Below are 18,196 nucleotides of genomic sequence, written 5' to 3'. Positions count from 1 at the left end.
TATGTATTACTTGGCATTCCACATTAAGGAGTCCTTCCCCATTATCTATCTATATAGCTAGCTACCTACCTACCTATCATTTCCTATTATCATATCAGACTCATGGATTCTTTTACTTCATTCAGTTGGGTTATTCCTTTAATGACCTTATTCATTTTGATACTCAAATTGTCCCAGATGTAGCTAGTGTGAGCCACTTCAAGCTGACTCCTGTGCCTTGTTGATGTGTTCTTATGACTTTGGGGACATTTCCTAACTTAACCACGATATTATTCATTTTTTCAAGGAGCTCAGTTCTTTTTAGTGCTGAGTGGCATCTTGACAGTAAGATCTAGCCATGTTCCTTGTATTTAAATGTGTGTCATTTTGATTCAACAAGTACTTGGGTATTGATTTTTTATTCATGCTGCCTAATTGGAATGTTTATTCCATTACATTAATGTATTTAGTGACTTGGTTGGATTTAAGCCTTTCATCTTGCTGTTGTTTTTCTATTTGTTCCATTCATTTTTTTTTTGCTCTTTTTTTTCCTGTTTTCCTTCCTTCTTCTCGATTAAGTTTTTTTTAGTATTATGATTTAGTTTCCCTATTGGCTTACTGGAGTATAACTTTTAGTTTTATTTATTATCTGTTTGTGTGTTTGCTCTGGGAATTACAGTGTGTATCCTTAACTTATCACAGTTACATGTAATTTAAGAATCTTACAGCAGTATAGTGTAATTTATCTTTTCACTTCCTTTTCTGATATTGTTGGTATATACTTATACACTTGTTTTTAAACACTAAAATATGTTATTGTTTGTGTTTGAACATTTGATAGTATTTTAAAATTCAAGAAAGAAAAGTAGTTCATTATATTTATCCACATATTTGCTATTTCCAGGCCTTCTCCTTCTTTCTTACAGATCTGTGTTACCCTTTGGTATCATTTTCCTTCAGTGTGAAGAATTTCTTCTAGCTATTCTTTTAGTGTGTATCTGCTGGTTTTAGATTTTCTTAGCTTTTGTTTGTCTAAAAATATTTTTTCATCTGTTTTCAAAAATATATTTTTTAAGATGTAGAATTCTAGGCTGACAGTCCTCCCTTTCCCCACACTTTAAAGATGTTATTCCTCTGTTTGCTTTCATTGTTTCTGAAGAGAAATAAGCCATTATTCTTATTGTTGTTCCTCTAACTGTATTGCCTTTTTTCTCTGGTTGCCTTTAAGGTTTTCTCTTTGTCTTTGCATTTTGCAATTTGACTGTGATTTTCCTTTGTGAAGTTTTATTTGCACTAATTGTGGTGGGGTTTTGCTAAACTTCTGAGATCTGTGGGTTGAGATCTTTTATTAGGTTTGGAGATGATGTTGCCAATCTATCCTTAAATATGTCTCTTTTCTCATTTCTTCCTCTTCTGCAATTCCTAGCTACTTGATGTATCATTCAGATTTCATCATTACTTGAGTGAACTGAATGTGAGTCTCAGTTTTTATTAGTTTCAAATTACTTCTGATTTCAATTCTACAAATGCTATGGCAGAAGTCTTTTTGTCTTTAGGACTCTGAAATTCCAAAGCTTTTATCCAGGGGCTTATCTTTTATTTTAACAGGATTTGAGTTGGGCTGGGTTTCAGCTTTAGTTAGTTTTTACTCTCCGTTGGATTGAATTTGAGTAGAGCCTTGGAATCTAAATCCCTTTCAAAATTTGCAAGACTTCTCTCTGATTTCTAGCACTACCCCCACCATTTCTTATGGAACAGAATTCTTATAGGGGAGAGTTGTTGGGTCAGTATATTTATTTTTGTTTGGGGGCTCTTCCAAGATTCCAATCTGTAATAGCAGCCCACACTGTTAAGGGATTGGATGATTTTTATTTTGTCCCACCAAAGTCTCTCAGCCTATGAGTATTTCACTCCCTCATCTATGTGTACCCAGATTAGGCAATTGGCCTTAGATATGAAAGTAGCTGCTACTCTTTGCTTATCTTTCAAGGGCTTTATCCCAGTGTGCAATTTAATTCAGTTTTACATTTTTTGTGTTCATTATACTTCATTAACATTAAAGGAATATACAGCTTTTAGCTTAGATCTAGCTTTCTTGTGCTTTTGAAGGTAGTGACAGTTTTTCTCGATCTTCTACATCATATCCAAGAATGGAACTTCTACTAGATCTTCATAAAGCATAATAGAAATAAGTAATAAGTAGAGATGCCAGGAGAGTGATTAATATCAGGAGCACCAGATTATTTTGGACAGCTGTGTTAACCACTTTTATAGCAACCTGTACTTATTCCTAACTCATATTACAATTGATATGATATAATTATGAGTTTAACATATGAATGTAGGAACCATGACTATTTCTTCACCACTGTAATTTCAATATTCCATCAACACAATGCCCAGCACCTTATATATTTTTGGAATGAAGTTTTAAATTCAGTAATAGTTTTTGAAAGGGTAGCAATAGGCCAGAGGTTATTGTTCAATTAAATATATCCTTACATGGACCCTGTAAAAATATTTTGATGTATCTTTTTTTCTAACTGAATTTCCTAACTGAATTCCTTGCATTCTGTAGTCTTATTTATTTCTAATATTTTTGTCTTCCACATAGTATGACAATGTAGCTAGCCTGTATATTTAGTATTTTAAGATTTTTAATTGAACTATACTAAGCCTCTGATTTTATTCTGTAGAAAGAGAAATCAATGAGATAAAATTTGTGACCATTGTTCACAAGCAATAAGTTATTGAAAAAGAACTGCTCACAAATCTTTATTTACATTTATTTCTTGATAAAGAAGTATCATTACAATACTAACTTTATTATTGAAGAAATATTTGTCTCAAAAGTGTATCTTTTATAGGAAGCTATCTTGGGTGATGCTTTCAGGGGCTTATGAAGGATGTATAGGTCTAGAATTTCATTTGTTGGTTGCAAGATTGTTGTTTTCTTTTTTAAACTTTGCATATAAAGATAGCTTTGGAATCATTTTTTTTATGTTTAGTTTCCTTTACTGAATAGAAAATGTCATTATTGATCATTTTTGGAATAGTAAGGGTTATAAAACATTTATGCAGAATTAAACTACTGGTTTAGTTTCAAAGTCAGTGGTTACCAGTGAGGAGAGGGGAGAGAGGAGGGGCAAGATAGAGGTAGAGGATTAAGAAGTACAAACTACTATGTATAAAACAAATAAGTTACAAGGATATATTATATAGTACAGGGAATATAGCCCAATATTTTATAACTTTAAATGGAGTATAATCTTTAAAATTTTTGATTCATTATGTTGTGCACCTGAAAGTTATAAAATCTTGTAAATCAATTTTTTAAAAGTCCAAAAAAGTAACCATTGGCTTGAAACATTCATTTTGGAATGAGAGCTAAATAGACATTATATGAAAGATGATGACATAGGAGCAGAGATATCTTTTTTTTTTTTTAGGGACCTTTATCAGCTAATTGTGCAGAAAGTCTACAAAGAGATCAGGTTGAAAAATTATAAATATTAACTGCGAAGGAACTTGAATGTATGGGAGAAATAATGGTTCCAGAATGCAGAATCATGTTAGAGAACTCTGTCCTGAGATGCAGTATAGCATAGTGTTTAAATGCTGTAGCCTTTAGAGCTACACTGCCTGTATTAAAATCCTTTTTTGCTATCTACTCACTGTATGACCTTCAGCAAGTTACTTAACTTCTCTTTACCTTCATTTCCTCATCTGTAAAGTAGAGATAATACTAAAACTAATTCATATGGTTATTATGAAGGTTAAATGAATTTTGATACATTAAAATACTTGGAATCTAATTTCTGATATACAATAAATGTTATTTCTTGTTGCCATTATTATTATTATCATTATTATTATTATTACTATGAGTACCACTGGCACCTTGTTTGTTTGCAAAATAATTTTCCTACCTGGTTTGATTGACTCTTGACATTTCCTTTTCAGTTCAACTGAAGTTGATGACATGATTCGTAAATCTACAAACCTGTTGCTAACTAGGACTCTGAGCAGCTCTCTGCAGAATGTCATTAAAAGGAAGAATATTGGACTTACTGAGGTAAAGCTGCTCTTATTGGAGGCAGCCAAGGCAATTTGTGAACAGATGTCCTAAGCTCTGGGGCTTGTGTGTGAATTAATTATAATTTTCTATGTGCGCTATCATGTTCTTTCTGATGGACTCACGGTGAAAGTGCAAAATAAATTCCTTGTGTTTTTCATTCAGTGCCTTGGAGAAATCCATTATTTTTTAGAAAAGTCACTTTTTTTCTCTCTCTCGATGTCTTCTGTAGTTTAACTGGTTTTCCTTTCTGAGGTTGTTGGGTTAAATTTGTATTATTTGCCATTGATTACATAAAAAAATTGTAAGTTGGAGAATAGAGTCAACATCAGTGTCCTATTTAAAATAATGGCAGTTCAGATACAACATACAGCATGAAATCACATTTTGCCTACATAAGTCATTGATGCCAGGGATATTGGCATTCATAGTCACTGGTTAGTGTTAGATTTTGTTTTTGAGATACATCACATGTATGAGTGGTAAATTACTCTTTATTAGCATGTAAGTCTGGGGATTTGGGATTGAGGAAATGTGAGAGAAAGGCAGTCGTTACATTTCTGTGGAAGCTTACACAATCTCACAAAGGGTGGAGGGTTATTGTACATAGGTTGAGAACAGTATCTTGGCAAACTGAAGATTTGACGCATTGGCGTAAGTCCTAAAATTTAGAAAGATGTGACATTTCCCTTCTCTTAGAAACCCAGGTTTGTATGGGAGCCTCAACCTCCCATTTTATGGAAATTAGAGTGCCAAGTGTGAGAGAGCTTGGAGGAATTTTCTTCACAGGTGAAGGGAAGGGCTGTTGGTCATCTGTTTTTAGAGGTGGTATAGTTTCAAAGTCAGTTGGTCTAGGAAAAATTGACATTTTCAGATATACATTATCAAGGATGAACGTCAGTAAGTGGTTAACGATACTGACCCATAGATAAGTACAGCTGGAAGCCAGGTGAACATCTATTTCTGATTTTGGAATGATTGTTTCTTTCCCTGTGTTAAGATTTAAAAACACTTATAATTTATAAATACTGTATTGTAATGTGGGACATTGGCAGTGACTGAATTCTACTTATAACCAACTTTTTTTTTTACAATTTAAAGTCACATTCGACATTATTTGGACAATCCCCTCATTTTGCAGAGCTTCGTTTCTCTTGCCTGGTATAGAAATGTTAGGCATTGCCATTATGTGTCTGAGAATAGGCTAACTTCTTTTGTAATCAGGAGTGCTACAGAAAAGCAAAGTTGGATTGAAAATTTGCAAGTCCTTATGCTTTTGTAGATTATTCTGTTCTCCTTTTCTGAATCCCAAGTAGGACAGAAAATTTATTTTGTGAACTACCTCTACATTAAAACTCTTGATATAATTCTTCTTAGGCCATTTGATTTATCAATCTCTTAAAAGCCATTTTATTTAATTAATTTATTTTTATTGAAGTATAGTTGATTTACAATATTGTGTTAGTTTCAGGTGTACAAAAATAAATCCGTTTTAAACAAGTAGCATAGCAGGAACATGGTGTGATAGAAACAGCTTTGGACACAGAAGACTCTGAAATTTAGTTGTGACTATGCCATTGATTTACTGTAGCATCTTAAAAGAAGACCTAACTCCTCAGTTCTTCAGTTTTCCTGACTCCGCTGTCCATTTCAAAGGCACTGTACAGATCAAGTAACAAGAGGAAGAAGCAGTAGGAGCTTATCAAGAAGTACTGTATCATAGTTCTTGACATCATTTCAGTGAATGCTAAATGTTATTCCTAAGTCATTGGATCTATTTCGGCAAAAATACTTTTGTTATCAAAATCTTTACATATGAATGAGGAACATCCACACATGTTTATTTATTTTGGCTATGATGGTGGTGTGTGCCTGTATAGACACATACAAAACCAGTGATTTTTTTCATCACCAACCAGTAAATCTTTGACTAACTATATTATTCACCTTTTATGAAAGGGAGGACATTATATCCTTCTTTATAGGTAACTAAAGTGATTTCACATCTGGAATCATCATCAGTAATAGGCAGCGTTTGTGGAACAATTTATATTCTTCATTGTCCATTCACAGATAATCACCTTATTTATTACAATAACATTTGAAGCAGGCTGAGCATGTGTTATTATTCCCATTTTATAGAAGGTGTAATTAAAGTTCAAGGAGAATGCCCAAGCTAGCAAAATGATAGAAATGAGACCTAAGTTCAGGTTATTTTTTTCCCCAAACTTACTCACTTTTACTATAGTGTACTACTTTCCATATTGATTTAATTATTCCATCATAACAAAGATAGAGATTTTTACAGGAGGTCCATAGTAACATGGAAATTGTTCTAGTTAGAGGTGATTTTGTAACAGGGAGCAGATATCCACTCAAATGATAAAAGTATTATAAGCACTCAAAACTCACAGAATCCTATTTCTGGTTACCAGATAAACAATTCTTTTAGTATTTAAAAGTTTGTATAAGCTAATGTCTTTCTGCCTGTCTTGATTTGAGGTTATATGGTATCTTATCTCTTATTTTTTCTGTCCATATGCTCTATTCTTTTATCTCTTTCTCTCTATATACTGGCTTTCATGCTTTTCTCATGGCTTCTTTACTTCCCGATGTTAAGCCAACTCTACATTACCTTTCAGTTCTAGCACCTACTGTAACTTGAATGCCTTGTATTCTCAGATCCTAAGTGATGCTCTCTAGTTCAGTCAGCAGACACAGCTGTTTTCCTAGGGCTGCTTCTTCCAGGTCTGTGAGAAGAAGGTCAGTCAAGAGTATATGTTCTAAAGCAGACTGCCCAGGTTCCAGTTCTGGTTCTCCCCTTAATAAATGTGTTCTTGGGCAGATTGCTTGGCTTTATGTGTAAAATGGGGACAATAGTAGCATGTATTTCATAAGATTGTTGTGAAGATTAAATGAACATATAAAGTGCTTAGAATAGTGCCTGGTTCATTGCAAATACTCAGTGCATATTGCCTGTTACTAAGAAAGAGGTCTGGGCAGGTAAACAGTGGTAGTTAGGGCTAGTATAGAAATGGAGTTTTTCAAATAAGAGAAGTCAGAAGATTAGAACAAGATGTCCTGCTAATTAACTTTACAATATTTATTGAGTGCCTACTATGTGACATGTACTGATCTAAGTCTTAAGAATAAATAAGTAAACAACAAGAACATCAACAAAAGAGATTCTTGCTTATATTCTAGTGGCAGAAAACAGGTAATAAATGGTACAGAAAATAAATAAATAAATCATCTAGTATGATGAAAGGTCGTGAATGCTATGGAGAAAGAGAAAGAACCTGGGTTAAGGAAATCAGCAGTCTGGTGGAGGTTCAAGGTTGGTCTTATTAAAAAGAGCAACATCTTGACAGTAAGTTATTATTGAAGGGAAAAGAGCATTCTTGACAGAAGTTAGAACTAGAGCAAAAGTCTGAAGGTTAAGTTAAGTTAAGTTAAGTTATTGGCAAGTTTAGGGAATAATAAGGAAGCTGGGGTAGCTGGAATGGAGTAAGGGGAAGAGAAACAGTAGATTAGATCAGAGAGGTACCAGGGGTTCATGGTAGGCCATTATAAAGAGTTTGGCTTTTATTTTGTATGAAATGGGAGCCATGGCAGGATTTTGATTAGTGGCATCATCTGACATATTCAAAAAGGATCACATTGACTATGGTATTGAGAATAAACTGTAGGGTATAAGCAGGGAGACCAGTTAGGAAGCTATGACAGTAATCCAGCAAGACTTGATGGAAACTTGGGTGATAGAGGTGGTGACAAGTGGTCCTATTTGGACTGTAGAGCCAGCATAGTTTCTTAATGGTTAAAAGTAAAGGAAGCAAGAAAGTGAGGAATTAAAGATAACCCCCCAATTTTTTTTATCTGATCAACTAGAAGGCTGCATATACCATGTGCTATGATGTCAAAAACTTCAATTAGAGCTAAATTTGGGGTGGAGGAAGATTGGGAATTTGGTTTTGGACATATTCAATTTGTAGTGTTTATTAGACATACAGTTTGAGATACTGAGTTAACAGTTGTATATATGGGTTTAGAGTTTGAGAAGGCGGTTCGGCCGGGAGATAAAAAGTTGGGAGCATAAAAATGATATTTATAACCACCTGACTGGATAATATTGCTAAGGGAATTTGTAAAGGTGGAGAAAAGGGTAAAGAATTGAACCCTTGGGAGACTTCCCTGGTGGTCCAGTGGTTAAGAATCCGCCTTCCAATGCAGGGGACGTGGGTTCGATTCCTGTGGTTGTGGAACTAAGATCCCACATGCTGCAGGGCAACTGAGCCTGCACACCACAACTAGAGAGCCTGCACGCCTCAACTAATGAGCCCACGCGCTCTGGAGCCCGCACGCCACAACTAGAGAGAAGCCTGCGTGCCGCAATGAAAGATCCTGCATGCTGCAACTAAGACCCAATGCAGACAAAAATAAATAAATAAGTTGTTTTTAAAAAAAAAAAAAGAATTGAACCCTTGGGCTCTTTCATATTAAGAAGCCAGGGGAAAAGAGGAACCTGGAATGGAGTTGGGAAGGAGCTACTAGAGAAGTAAGAAATAGCAACAACAACAACAAAAAATAAAAACAGAAACATGAGAGTATGGTGTCCTGGAAGCCAAGTGAAGAAAGTATATCAAGAAGGAAGGAGTGGACAATTATGATAAATATTGGGGATACATCAAGTAAACTGAAGATTAAGAATTACCATTGGACTTAGCAACTTGGAGTAAGATGGTGACCTTGATAAGAGCATTTTTAATAGAATGATGGTAGGAAACTCCTGATGGAGTAGGTTTAAAAGAGAATGAGTCCTACACAGAAGAATTTCAAATAATTTACATGGATATTAGCCCTTCCAGGGTTGGAGCTTAGCTTCCCACCCCTTGTGTGTATGTTGTTCTTAGTGACTTACTTCCCAAAAGCAGAGTGTGGAAGGAGGGATAGTTACTTTACAGTGAAGAAACCTGACAAACACTATTTCAGTCAGGTGATCAAGGTTAACATCATCAGTGATAAGTTGTGTTGATGGCATGTACCTTTGATATGATGTGATGAGAAGGCATTTCACCTCTGTGGTCTTCCTTGCAAACCCATGACCTTAGTCTAACCATGAGAAAAACGTTAAACAAACCCAAATTGAAGGACATTCTACAAAATACCTAACCAGTACTCCTCAAAACTTCATGGTCATCATAAACAAGCAAAGTGTGAGAAACTGTCACAGACCAGAGGAGGCTAAGGAGATAGGACGAATAAATGTAATGTAATATCTTAGATGGGCTCCTGAAAACAGTTAAGAACATCAGGGGGAAACTAGTGACACCTGAATAAAGTGTGTTGTTCAGTTAATAGTAATGTACTGATGTTTGTTCCTTAGTTATGGCAAGCATACCATAGTAATGTAAGATGTAAACAGTAGGGGGAACTGGGTGTGGTTTGTTTGGGAACTGTTTGCAACTATTTTGTAAATATAAAACTATTTTAAATAAAGCATTTATTTATATTAAAAATTTTAAAGAATGGGGAGAGAGGAATTGGAGACTGTATATAAGACAACTCTTTCAGGGAATTTTGTTACAGAGGTTAAGTAAGGAAATGAGGTCGTAGCTGGCAGGCGAGGTCGGTTAATTAAAAGCTTTTTTTTTAATAGGAGAAGTTTAATAGGAGAAGCATGTTATTTATGATGAGAATGATGCAATAGAAAGCAAAAAGCTGATGATGTAGGAGAAAGGGGGAAATCTCTGGAGTACTGTGCTTGAGTAGGAGAGAGAGTTTAGAATCTCATGCACAATTAAAGAGATTGGTTTTAGGTAGTGTAAAGTTCACCTCTGGTAACAGATGAGAATCAAGAGTATGTGGATGCAGATGGTGGTGGTTGTGTATATGTTATGGTGTCACTCTCCAAATGCTCAGCTTTCCCAGTGAAAGAAAGGTCTTCAGCTAAAAGTGGAGACAAATGTTGGGTTTAAGGTATCTCCGGAGAAGAGACGGTGTCTCTGGGTGTATGGAAAAGAGGATTAGTTCATGACCGATGATGTGATTAATTCATAGCATTAAGTGCCCCCTTTGGCTAGTGGATATAAATTAAAGTGAGACTAGCCAGCATGGTTATATATTTTCTTAAGCCATATAAGCCACTTTTAGCTGGATCTATAATAAGTAGTAAGTCCATATCAATAATAGCTCCCATGAATTTGGTATATTTTACACTTGATACTTTATCCCTTATATTAGTATTTATATTTAATTATTTATAAAATATTTATCATTTCCTTGATATGACATTGATATTATTATTTCAATTTTAAGGTGATGAAAGACAGTAACTTTGCTTAAGGCCACTCACCAGTAAGTAGTTTGCAAATGAGATTGGAGATAAATTTTGAAATACCTTTTCTTCTAAAAATAAGATCAAAAAGTCTACAATTAATCAATGCTGGAGAGAGTGTGGAGAAAAAGGAACCCTCCTACACCGTTGGTGGGAATATAAATTGGTACAGCACTATGGAGAACAGTATGGAGGTTCCTTAAAAAACTAAAAATAGAGCTACCATATGATCCTGCAATCCCACTCCTGGACATACATCCAGAGAAAACCATACTTTGAAAGGATACGTGCACCCCAGTGTTTATAGCAGCACTATTTACAATAGCCCACACATGGAAGCAAACTAGATGTCCATCAACAGATGAATGGATAAAGAAGATGTGGTATATTTATACAATGGAATATTACTCAGCCATAAAAAGAATGAAATAATGCCATTTGCAGCAACAAGGACGGACCTAGTGATTATCATACTACGTGAAGGAAGTCAGACAAAGGCAAATATCTTATGATATCACTTATATGTGGAATCTAAAAAATGATACAAATGAACTTACTTACAAAATAGAAACAGACTCACAGACTTAGAAACTTATGGTTACCAGAGGGGAAAGTTGAGGGGGAGGGATAAATTAGGAGATTGGGATTAACATATACACACTACTATATATAGACTAGATAATCAACAAGGACCTGCTGTATAGCACAGGGAACTCTACTCAATACTCTGTAATAACCTATCAATATATGGGAAAAGAATCTGAAAAAAATATATAAGTATGTATAACTTAATCACTTTGCTGTACACCTGAAACTAATTCAACATTGTATATCAACTATAATTTTAAAAAAAGAGATTTGAAGTAAGTTTTAAAATAAGATTTCTTTTTTTCTAAACCTTTGCTTTTTCACTACACTAATTTAAAAATGATATCATGGAGAGAAAGGAAATAAACCACTAGTTTATTAATCTCAGAATATCAGAGAATTAGTTAAATTTGGAAGAAGGTTTACGATGAATCAAAGGATACTCTGTTTCTTTGGGAAGAATGTATTGATAGAAAGGCTTAAAATATAAATTAGATTTGAAAGAATTTATTTATTACAGATGATAGCAGTATACCTTCACTTAAGTCCCTACTCAAATGCTATTTCCTTCAGAAGCCCTCCTTGACCACCCTATCTCAAAATAGCTCAGATCTAACATCCCCATGTAACTCTTTATCCTCCCTTCTATTTCCAGTGCTTATTACCACCTGCCATCATACTATATGTTTATATGTGTATGTGTTTACTGTAATATCCATGAAGCCAGGGACTTTGTCTTGTGTATAACTGTGGACAGCTCTATCCCAGTTCCATGCCACATAGGAGTTATTAATTAATGAAAGAGAGAAGAAAGAAAAAAAAAAGAAAGTAGGTAGGTAGGTTCTTAGGGCGAAGTTAAAGAAATTTAGAGGTCCTGGTAGTGATACCATATTGAATACTTATATTTTTATGATTATAATAATGCCCCAGGAGACCTGAATAAATGACCAATGATTTGTATTCACCCTTTGTTTTTATTATAGTCTGGATTTATGACCATATGGCTCTGTCCTGTGTTATTTATCTCCCACATACCATTTGTCTTCATCCCCAATTGTTAACAGCAGTGATATTGCTAATATTATGTTAAAACATTTTATACATAAGTCTTTTCAAATATCAGCTCTGTACTAGACCTTTGAATTTGAAACCAGGAGTTCCAAGTATTTTAGCAGTTTATGTATTTGCCTTGGAGAGGGTATAAAATGAGTAGCCGACACAGCTTTTTATACCCTTGCTGGGGTGAAATGGAGATAAAATTCCTTGAAGTCTTATGGATAGCTTATTTTTGTGAATGAGAACCAAGGCTGTTATTTAGTTCTTCATCTTCCTGCAAATCACTGTTTGAGAGGCATTGATGGTGTGGAGAGGAGTCATTTTCTTGGTTTGGATTAGTCCATTTGGAGCTTCAATGTACTAAATTCTCTGATTTGGGAAACAAGATAATATTGATCCTAATTACAAGTAGATGTGTATACCCCCGAAGTAATTTATAATTGGGAATGGACACCTAAATTCATGGAATTTAGGGCTTAGTTTTGAACTCTGAAGAAGATTAAGCCTCTTTTTTCCCTGGAGTTGGTCAAGAATATGAATATCTTCTGTGATCATGGTTCAGACTCTGCTGCGGTAATCGGAGCTGGGTTGGAAAAGAAGTGACTTCCACAGTCTAATCTGTGCCTTCCTTATTAGATTCTCTCTGATACTAGGTAGTAAAGACAGAAAAAATTTCTGCTTCTTAATGGTTTTTAGCCTAAGTGACTTCTATCATTTAGCTGTGAGAGGTGTTTGTTTGCTTTATAGTGTTTTCTTTTCTTCTGGACAGGTTTCACAGAACTCCACTTTATATAAGATATAACCAACATCTTAATACATTGTTAGTTCCATGTCCTTGAAACAATAAGGACAGTTTGGATGGCTACAGTGATATATTTTTGTAAGAGAGGGGGAAGTAGGGGTTAAAAATATCAAAGGAGCTCAAACTCTGATGGAAGTTGATACTTGAAATTACTTCATTTCACCCTTAAGTTCAAAATTACCCCCAAAGCATCTGGCTTCACATTTGTAAATGCCATTTTAAGGGTTTTGGTTAGCTGTCATTCGGGAGTAGAGATCACTTAGACCTCATTAACAGACAATATTCCCTTTGAAAATGACATGGTATCTACTGTAATCCTAGAGTGTTTTAATAGTCTATTCTATGCTCAGCAATGAAACATTTCAAAAGTGACTGACAGCCAATTGATGTAATTCATGGTGATCTTTTGTGTTGACAGATCTTTAAAAAGTCGTGGGAAATTACTACTGTACCCAGTGAAGCCGCCTCTTTATTTTTTTTTTTAACTGCCAATATCCTGCAAAACACGACAATTTTCTCTTTGACTGCCACTGTTTTTTATTTCTATAACATGACATGATTCCTCCTTATTATTAGGATTTCTTTTGATAGATAGAATGTGTTCCCTATAGGTAATGCTCATTTTAAAATAGAAAATTTTCAGTTCCCCAAATTAACTCTCTTACTTTTCTGGCTTCCCTATCATGACAACCTTGCCACTAGCCACCTTCCCACTCATGAAGAAGAGTGACTTAATGTAGACAATTTAAATTTTTAAATTTTAATTTTAATTTAAAAAATTTTGTCCTCCTCTGAAGGAGAAACATGTTGAAAGGAAGAAGGTGAGGAAAGGAATTGCTTATTTTGGTGGGTGTTTTTTCCTAGAGCACTCTAAAGTTAAAAAGCTGATGTTTTGGGTAATTTTATAGGTGATGGAATTTGTGTCCAAAACTCAAAGTCTCTAAATTCAAACTTTTTTTTTAACATCTTTATTGGGGTATAACTGCTTTACAATGTTGTGTTAGTTTCTGCTGTATAACAAAGTGAATCAGCTATGTGTATACATATATCCCCATATCCCCTCCCTCTTGCGTCTCCCTCTCACCGTCCCTATCCCACCCTGCTAGGTGGTCACAAAGCACCCAGCTGATCTCCCTGTGCTATATAGCTGCTTCCCAAGAGCTATCTATTTTACATTTGGTAGTGTATATACGTAAATACTATTCTCTCACTTCATCCCAGCTTACCCTTCTCCCTCGCTGTGTCCTCAAGTCCATTCTCTACATCTCCTACTTTATTCCCGTCCTGCCCCTAGGTTCATTAGAACCATTTTTAAAAAATTTTAGATTCCATATATATGTGTTAGCATATGATATTTGTTTTTCTCTTCCTGACTTACTTCACTCTGAATGACAGACTCTAGGTCCATCCACCTCACTCCAAATAACTCAATTTCATTTCTTTTTATGGCTGAGTAATATTCCATTGTACATATCTCCACATCTTCTTTATCCATTCATCTGTCGATGGACACTTAAATTGCTTCCATGTCCTGGCTATTGTAAATAATGCTGCAATGAATATTGTGGTACATGACTCTTTTTGAATTATGGTTTTCTCAGGTATATGCCCAGGAGTGGGATTGCTGGGTCATATGGTAGTTCTACTTTTAGTTTTATAAGGAACCTCCATACTGTTCTCCATAGTGGCTGTATCAATTTACATTCCCACCAACAGTGCAAGAGGGTTCCCTTTTCTCCACACCCTCTCCACCATTTCTTGTTTGTAGATTTTTTGATGATGGCTATTCTGACTGGTGTGAGGTGATACCTCATTGTAGTTTTGATTTGCATTTGTCTAATGATTAGTGATGTTGAGTATTCTTTCATGTGTTTGTTGGCCATCTGTATATCTTCTTCAGAGAAATGTCTATTTAGGTCTTCTGCCCATTTTTGGATTGGGTTGTTTGTTTTTTTGATATTGAGCTGCATGAGCTGCTTGTAAATTTTGGAGATTAATCCTTTGTCAGTTGCTTTGCTTGCAAATATTTTCTCCCATTCTGAGGGCTGTCTTTTCGTCTTGTTTATGGTTTCTGTTGCTGTGCAAAAGCTTTTAAGTTTCGTTAGGTCCCATTTGTTTATTTTTGTTTTTATATCCATTTCTCTAGGAGGTGGGCCTAAAAAGATCTTGCTGTGATTTATGTCAAAGAGTGTTCTTCCTATGTTTTCCTCTAAGAGTTTTATAGTATCTGGCCTTACATTTAGGTCTTTAATCCATTTTGAGTTTATTTTTGTGTATGGTGTTAGGAAGTGTTCTAATTTCATTCTTTTACATGTAGCTGTCCAGTTTTCCCAGCACCACTTACTGAAGAGGCTGTATTTTCTCTATTGTATCTTCTTGCCTCCTTTATCAAGTATAAGGTGACCATATGTGCGTGGGGTTACCTCTGGGCTTTCTATCCTGTTCCATTGATCTATATTTCTGTTTTTGTGCCAGTACCATACTGTCTTGATTACTGTAGCTTTGTAATATAGTCTGAACTCAGGGAACGTGATTCCTCCAGCTCCGTTTTTCTTTCTCAAGATTGCTTTGGCTATTCGGGGTCTTTTGTGTTTCCATACAAATTGTGAAATTTTTTGTTCTAGTTCTGTGAAAAATGCCATTGGTAGTTTGATAGGGAATGCACTGAATCTGTTGATTGCTTTGGTAGTAGAGTCATTTTCACAATGTTGATTCTTCCAATCCAAGAACATGGTATATCTCTCCATCTGTTTGTATCATCTTTAATTTCTTTCATCAGTGCCTTATAGTTTTCTGCATGCAGGTCTTTTGTCTCCTTATGTAGGTTTATTCCTAGGTATGTTTTTCTTTTTGTTGCAGTGGTAAATGGGAGTGTTTTCTTAATTTCTCTTTCAGATTTTTCATCATTGGTGTATAGGAAAGCAAGAGGTTTCTGGGCATTAATTTTGTATCCTGCTACTCTACCAAATTCATTGATTAGCTCTAGTGGTCTTCTGGTTGCATCTTTAGGATTCTCTGTGTGTAGTACCATGTCATCTGCAAACAGTGACGTTTTATTTTTTTTCTGAATTGGATTCCTTTTATTTCTTTTTCTTCTCTGATTGCTGTGGCTAACACTTCCAAAACTGTGTTGAATAATAGTGGTGAGAGCGGGCAACCTTGTCTTGTTCCTGGTCTTAGAGGAAATGCTTTCAACTTTTCACCATTCAGAACGATGTTGGCTGTGGGTTTGTCATATATGGTCTTTATTATGTTGAGGTAGGTTCCCTCTATGCCACTCTCTAGAGAGTTTTTTTTTATCATAAATGGGTGTTGAATTTTGTCAAAAGCTTTTTCTGCATCTATTGAGATGATCATATGGTTTTTCTCCTCCAGTTTGTTAATATGTTTTATCACATCGATTAATTTGCGTATATTGAAGAATCCTTGCATTCCTGGGATAAACCCCACTTGATCATGGTGTAGGATCCTTTTAATGTGTTTTTGGATTCTGTTTGCTAGTATTTTGTTGAGGATTTTTGGATGTATGTTCATCATTGATATTGGCCTGCAGTTTTCTTTTTTTGTGACATCTTTGTCTGGTTTTGGTATCAGGGTGATGGTGGCCTTGTAGAATGAGTTTCGGCGTGTTCCTCCCTCTGCTCTATTTTGGAAGAGTTTGAGAAGGATAGGTGTTAGCTCTTCTCTAAATGTTTGATAGAATTCGCCTGTGAAACCATCTGGTCCTGGGCTTTTGTTTGTTGGAAGATTTTTCATCACAGTTTCAATTTCAGTGCTTATGATTGGTCTGTTTATATTTTCTATTTCTTCCTGGTTCAGTCTTGGAATGTTGTGCTTTTCTAAGAATTTGTCCATTTCTTCCAGATTGTCCATTTTATTAGCTTATAGTTGCTTGCAGTAATCTCTCATGATCCTTTGTATTTCTGCAGTGTCAGTAGTTCTTTTTCATTTCTAATTCTGTTGATTTGAGTCTTCTTTTTTTTCTTGATGAGGCTGGCTAATGGTTTATCAATTTTGTTTATCTTCTCAAAGAACCAGTTTTAGTTTTATTGATCTTTGCTACTATTTCCTTCATTTCTTTTTAATTTATTTCTGATCTGACCTTTATGATTTCTTTCCATCTGCTAACTTTGGGAGTGCTTTTGTTCTTCTTTCTCTAATTGCTTTAGGTGTAAGGTTAGCTTGTTTATTTGAGATGTTTCTTTTTTTTTGTGGTAGGATTGTATTGGTATGAACTTCCCTCTTAGAACTGCTTTTGCTGCATCCCATAGGTTTTGGGTCATCGTATTATCATTGTCATTTGTTTCTAGGTATTTTTTTGATTTCCTCTTTTATTTCTTCAGTGATCTCTTGGTTATTAAATAGTGTATTGTTTAGCGTCCATGTGTTTGTATTCTTTACAGGTTTTTTCCTGTAATTGATATCCAGTCTCATAGTGTTGTGGTCGGAAAAGATACCTGATATGATTTCAATTTTCTTAAATTTACCAAGGCCTGATTTGTGACCCAAGATATGATCTATTCTGGAGAATGTTCCATGAGCACTTGAGAAAAAAGTGTATTCTGTTGTTTTTGGATGGAATGTCATATAAGTATCAATTAAGTCCAACTTGTTTAATGTTATTTAAAGCTTGTGTTTCCTTATTTATTTTCATTTTGGATGATCTGTCCATTGGTGACAGTGGGGTGTTAAAGCCCCCTGCTATTACTGTGTTACTGTTGATTTCCCCTTTTATGGCTGTTAGCATTTGCCTTATGTATTGAGATGCTCCTATGTTGGGTGCATTAATATTTACAATGTTATATCTTCTTCTTGGATTCATACCTTGATCATTTTGTAGTGTCCTTCTTTGTCTCTTGTAATAGTCTTTATTTTAAAGTCTATTTTGTCTGATATGAGAATTGCTACTCCAGCTTTCCTTTGATTTCCATTTGCATGGAATATCTTTTTCCATCCCTTCCCTTTCAGTCTGTATGTGTCCCTAGGTCTGAAGTGGGTCTCTTGTAGGCAGCATATGTATAGGTTTTGTTTTTGTATCCATTCAGCCAGTCTATGTCTCTTGGTTGGAGCATTTAATCCATTTACATTTAAGGTAATTATCGATAGGTGTGTTCCTATTACCATTTTCTTAGTTGTTTGGGGGGTTTTTTTGTAGGTCTTTTCCTTCTCTTTTGTTTCCTGCCTAGAGAAGTTCCTTTAGCATTTGTTGTAAAGCTGGTTTGGTGGTGCTGAATTGTCTTAACTTTTGCTTGTCTGTAAAGGGTTTAATTTCTCCATCGAATCTGAATGAGGTCCATAACTTGAAGGTTGATTACTTGGATTTGAATCCCAGTTTTAATGTTACATGATCTAGAGTAAATCA

At 35.1% G+C, this 18,196-nt stretch overlaps 1 protein-coding gene across 4 annotated transcripts in view; it reads left to right on the top strand.

Annotated features, from left to right (window-relative positions):
* The window catches only part of EXOC6B (exocyst complex component 6B), a 732,384-nt gene that overhangs the window by 409,930 nt on the left and 304,258 nt on the right, over nt 1-18,196 (top strand). For all 4 annotated transcript variants that reach the window (XM_061168666.1, XM_061168665.1, XM_061168667.1 and 1 more), the window contains one exon: nt 3,943-4,054. In XM_061168666.1, the coding sequence (XP_061024649.1) occupies nt 3,943-4,054 (112 nt within the window). The remainder of the gene's footprint in view (nt 1-3,942; nt 4,055-18,196) is intronic.

The sequence above is a fragment of the Eubalaena glacialis genome, chromosome 14 (genome assembly GCF_028564815.1).
Source record: "Eubalaena glacialis isolate mEubGla1 chromosome 14, mEubGla1.1.hap2.+ XY, whole genome shotgun sequence".
In the NCBI taxonomy this organism is placed as follows: domain Eukaryota; kingdom Metazoa; phylum Chordata; class Mammalia; order Artiodactyla; family Balaenidae; genus Eubalaena; species Eubalaena glacialis.
Note: the sequence above shows the minus strand (reverse complement) of the source record. Positions and strands in the feature narration are given on the sequence as shown.